A 4,580-nucleotide genomic window follows, 5' to 3' on the forward strand; every position below is an offset into this window, starting at 1 on the left:
TAAAGAATTAAAATAAAAAATATGGATATACTCACCCTCTGACGCGCCCTGGACCTTACCGATGTAACCGGGAGTCTCCGTTCCTAAGAATGAGCGCGTGACGGGCCTTCGATGACGTCACGGCTACTGATTGGTCGCGTGACCGCTCACGCGACCAATCAGAAGCCGCGACGTCATCACAGGTCCTTCACGGGCTCATTCTTAGGAACGGAGGCTCCCGGTTACATTTCGGTAAGGTCCAGGGCCCGCCGGAGAGGTGAGTATATCCATATTTTTTATTTTAATTGATATACTCACCTCTCCGGCGGCCCCTGGACCTTACCGATGTAACCGGGAGCCTCCGTTCCTAAGAATGAGCCCGTGAAGGACCTGCGATGACGTCGCAGCTTCTGATTGGTCACATGAGCGGTCACGCGACCAATCAGAAGCCGCGACGTCATCGAAGGCCCATAACGCGCTCATTCTTAGGAATGGAGACTCACGGTTACATCGGTAAGGTCCAGGGCCCGCCGGAGAGGTGAGTATATCCCTATTTTTTATTTAAATTCTTTATTTTACACATGAATATGGATCCCGATACCGATTCCCGATATCACAAAAGTATCGGAACTCGGTATCGGAATTCCGATACCGCAAGTATCGGCCGATACCCGATACTTGCGGTATCGGAATGCTCAACACTATTTCTCACCCATTTTTCTGCACATTATGTGGTAACATGAAGGGAGACTTTCATTATTACTTTTCAGCCTGCAGCAATCAGTCCTTCATGGGAAAATAATGTTTTATGATTTATGGAAAGGAAAAAGGAAGGAAACTGGAAAAATGTCCCAGTCTCCAAGGGGTTAAGAGGTGTCACCTACAGGAGATCCCAGGAATATCCATTACACAGCAGTAGGGCGAGTGTCTCCTGCGTCTCCTCGCTCTCTGCCCAGGTCATTAGGATGGTCACCGAAGGCTCTTTCTAGCCTGGAGGGGATGGAGCTGAGGAAACCGTGTTGGAAATCTGCTGTCAGGAACACATAAATGATCGGATTCAGGCAGCTGTTCAGACAAGCCAGACTGGTAGTGATAGTGTGCACTGTATGGAATGTTCTGTAATCTCCATAATACCAGGGTGTTAGTGGCCAGATGTAATATGGAAACCAGCAGATGAAGAAACACGATATAACAGCGGTGATGATCTTGGAGGATCTCTGAGATCTCTGGGATCTCTTACTTTTTCTAAGTTTGTAGAAAATGGTGACATAAGAGGTGACGATGATAAGAAACGGGATCACACACATTATAACCAATCTGATCCACTGAATGGTCAGATGTAACTCTTGGTTATAAGGAGATATGGAATAATCATATAGACACCATTCACGTAGATCACCTACATGGTAGTCATGCACATAATACAGAGCACCGGCCACAGTGACGCTCAGCCCCCAGATGATCGCTGCACTGATTCTCACCAGGTTACGAGATCTATGGACTTTGGCCCAGAATGGCCACATGACGGACACCCAGCGGTCAATACTCATGGCCGTCAGGAGGAGAACACTGGCGCTCATGTTCACATTAAACAGAAGAATGTTCACTATACAATAAGCAAAATGTGGCCAGTGTGAGAAAAGTGCAGCCCAGTCAGCAATTCTCAGGGGGAGAGATGAGCAGCACAGGAAGTCCGCGATGGCCAGGTGGAGGAACCACACGGCGCTGATTGTGTTCTTCATCCTGAATCCGGCAATCCAGATGACTAATCCATTACCGATAATCCCGAGAGCAAAAACAATGCTGAATAATGGAATGGACGTCTTCTGTAGAATCTTATCATAATAATCATAATCTATCTCGTCGTATTCGCCAGGTGACCTGAGGAGACAGAACAGGGCAGACATTAGGGGAATGGAGAGTTTATAGTTCCATCAGTTTCTCTCTTGTACCTGGAGGACGGGGCTGACATCACAGTGGGGTCACACTGTAGGAAGGTAATAAGGCTAATCTGTAATACATATGGCCGCACATCCAGACACCTCCCAGGTAGAGGGATGGACCATGCACATTCTGGCCACGCCCCTGACCACGCCCATTTCTTTCTCCCTGGCAGGAGGAGTTGTCAGAGGGGCGCTGACAGTGAGGGACATTCAGCAGACGCCTGAGAATGCAGGGGGCAGACCCAAATCCAGGACTGTCCGCTGTATCCGGGACAGGTGGGACTAGAGATGGATCCCGGTATAACCGGCCAGATGGTTGCAGGGGTTACAGTGGCCTAGGCCAGATTATACCCCCGCCCAGATTATACCCAGGGTTACAGTGGCCTAGTCCAGATTATACCCCCCGCCCAGATTATACCCGGGGTCACAGTGGCCTAGGCCAGATTATACCCCTCGGCCCAGATTATACCCAGGGTTACAGTGGCCTAGGCCAGATTATACCCCTCCGCCCAGAATATACCCGTGGTTACAGTGGCCTAGGCCAGATTATACCCCCGCCCAGATTATATCCGGGGTTACAGTGGTCTAGGCCAGATTATACCCCCGGTCCAGAATATACCCGGGGTTACAGTGGCCTAGGCCAGATTATACCCCCCGCCCAGAATATACCCGGGGTTACAGTGGCCTAAGCCAGATTATACCCCCCGTTCAGAATATACCCGGGGTTACAGTGGCCTAGGCCAGATTATACCAAGGGTTACAGTGGCCTAGGCCAGATTATACCCCTCCACCCAGATTATACCCGGGGTTACAGTGGTCTAGGCCAGATTATACCCCCAGCCCAGAATATACCCGTGGTTACAGTGGCCTAGGCCAGATTATACCCCCCGCCCAGAATATACCCGGGGTTACAGTGGCTTAGGCCAGATTATACCCCCCCGCCCAGAATATACCCGGGGTTACAGTGGCCTAGGCCAGATTATACCCCGCCCATAATATACCTGGGGTTACAGTGGCCTAGGCCAGATTATATCCCCCGCCCAGAGTATACCCGGGGTTACAGTGGCCTAGGCCAGATTATACCCCCACCCAGAATATACCCAGGGTTACAGTGGCCTAGGCTATATTATACTCCCCCCGCCCAGAATATACCCAGGGTTACAGTGGCCTAGGCCAGATTATACCCCCCCGCACAGAATATACCCGGGATTACAGTGGCCTAGGCCAGATTATACTCCCCCCACCCAGAATATACCCGGGGTTACAGTGACCTAGACTAGATTAACCCCCCCCCCCCCGCCCAGAATATACCCAGGGTTACAGTGGCCTAGGCTATATTATACTCCCCCCGCCCAGAATATACCCAGGGTTACAGTGGCCTAGTCCAGATTATACCCCCCGCCCAGATTATACCCGGGGTCACAGTGGCCTAGGCCAGATTATACCCCTCGGCCCAGATTATACCCAGGGTTACAGTGGCCTAGGCCAGATTATACCCCTCCGCCCAGAATATACCCGTGGTTACAGTGGCCTAGGCCAGATTATACCCCCGCCCAGATTATATCCGGGGTTACAGTGGTCTAGGCCAGATTATACCCCCGGTCCAGAATATACCCGGGGTTACAGTGGCCTAGGCCAGATTATACCCCCCGCCCAGAATATACCCGGGGTTACAGTGGCCTAAGCCAGATTATACCCCCCGTTCAGAATATACCCGGGGTTACAGTGGCCTAGGCCAGATTATACCAAGGGTTACAGTGGCCTAGGCCAGATTATACCCCTCCACCCAGATTATACCCGGGGTTACAGTGGTCTAGGCCAGATTATACCCCCAGCCCAGAATATACCCGTGGTTACAGTGGCCTAGGCCAGATTATACCCCCCGCCCAGAATATACCCGGGGTTACAGTGGCTTAGGCCAGATTATACCCCCCCGCCCAGAATATACCCGGGGTTACAGTGGCCTAGGCCAGATTATACCCCGCCCATAATATACCTGGGGTTACAGTGGCCTAGGCCAGATTATACCCCCCGCCCAGAGTATACCCGGGGTTACAGTGGCCTAGGCCAGATTATACCCCCACCCAGAATATACCCAGGGTTACAGTGGCCTAGGCTATATTATACTCCCCCCGCCCAGAATATACCCAGGGTTACAGTGGCCTAGGCCAGATTATACCCCCCCGCACAGAATATACCCGGGATTACAGTGGCCTAGGCCAGATTATACTCCCCCCCACCCAGAATATACCTGGGGTTACAGTGGCCTAGACTAGATTATACCCCCCCCCCCCCGCCCAGAATATACCCGGGGCTACAGTGGCCTAGGTCAGATTATATCCCCCACGCCCAGAATATACCCGAGGTTACAGTGGCCTAGGCCAGATTATACCCCCACGCCCAGAATATTCTCCAGCTGCTGTAGATAAGGTTTCTCAGGCTTTTGAGAACCATTGAGTAATTACTCAATAGTGGGGCCCCAGGCAGCGCACAGGGCCCCAGGCTGCGTACAGGGCCCCAGGAAGCACATGGGGGCAGAGACAGCGAACAGGGCCCCAGGCAACATATGGGCCTCAGGCAGCACACGGGGGCCCCACACAGCGCACAGGGGCCCAAGGCAGCGCACAAGGGGTAGAGACAGCGCACAGGGCTTCAGGC

The 4,580-nt window shown here is 52.2% G+C and overlaps 1 protein-coding gene across 1 annotated transcript; it reads right to left on the reverse strand.

The window, feature by feature from the left end:
* Positions 1-670: 670 nt before the first annotated feature.
* Positions 671-1,886, reverse strand: LOC143768193 (C3a anaphylatoxin chemotactic receptor-like). Its single transcript, XM_077256884.1, has one exon. The coding sequence runs from the start codon at positions 1,884-1,886 to the stop codon at positions 885-887; it is 1,002 nt and encodes a 333-aa protein (XP_077112999.1). The 3' UTR covers positions 671-884.
* Between the last annotated feature and the right edge of the window lie 2,694 nt (positions 1,887-4,580).

Source organism: Ranitomeya variabilis, chromosome 4 (genome assembly GCF_051348905.1).
Source record: "Ranitomeya variabilis isolate aRanVar5 chromosome 4, aRanVar5.hap1, whole genome shotgun sequence".
NCBI lineage: Eukaryota > Metazoa > Chordata > Amphibia > Anura > Dendrobatidae > Ranitomeya > Ranitomeya variabilis.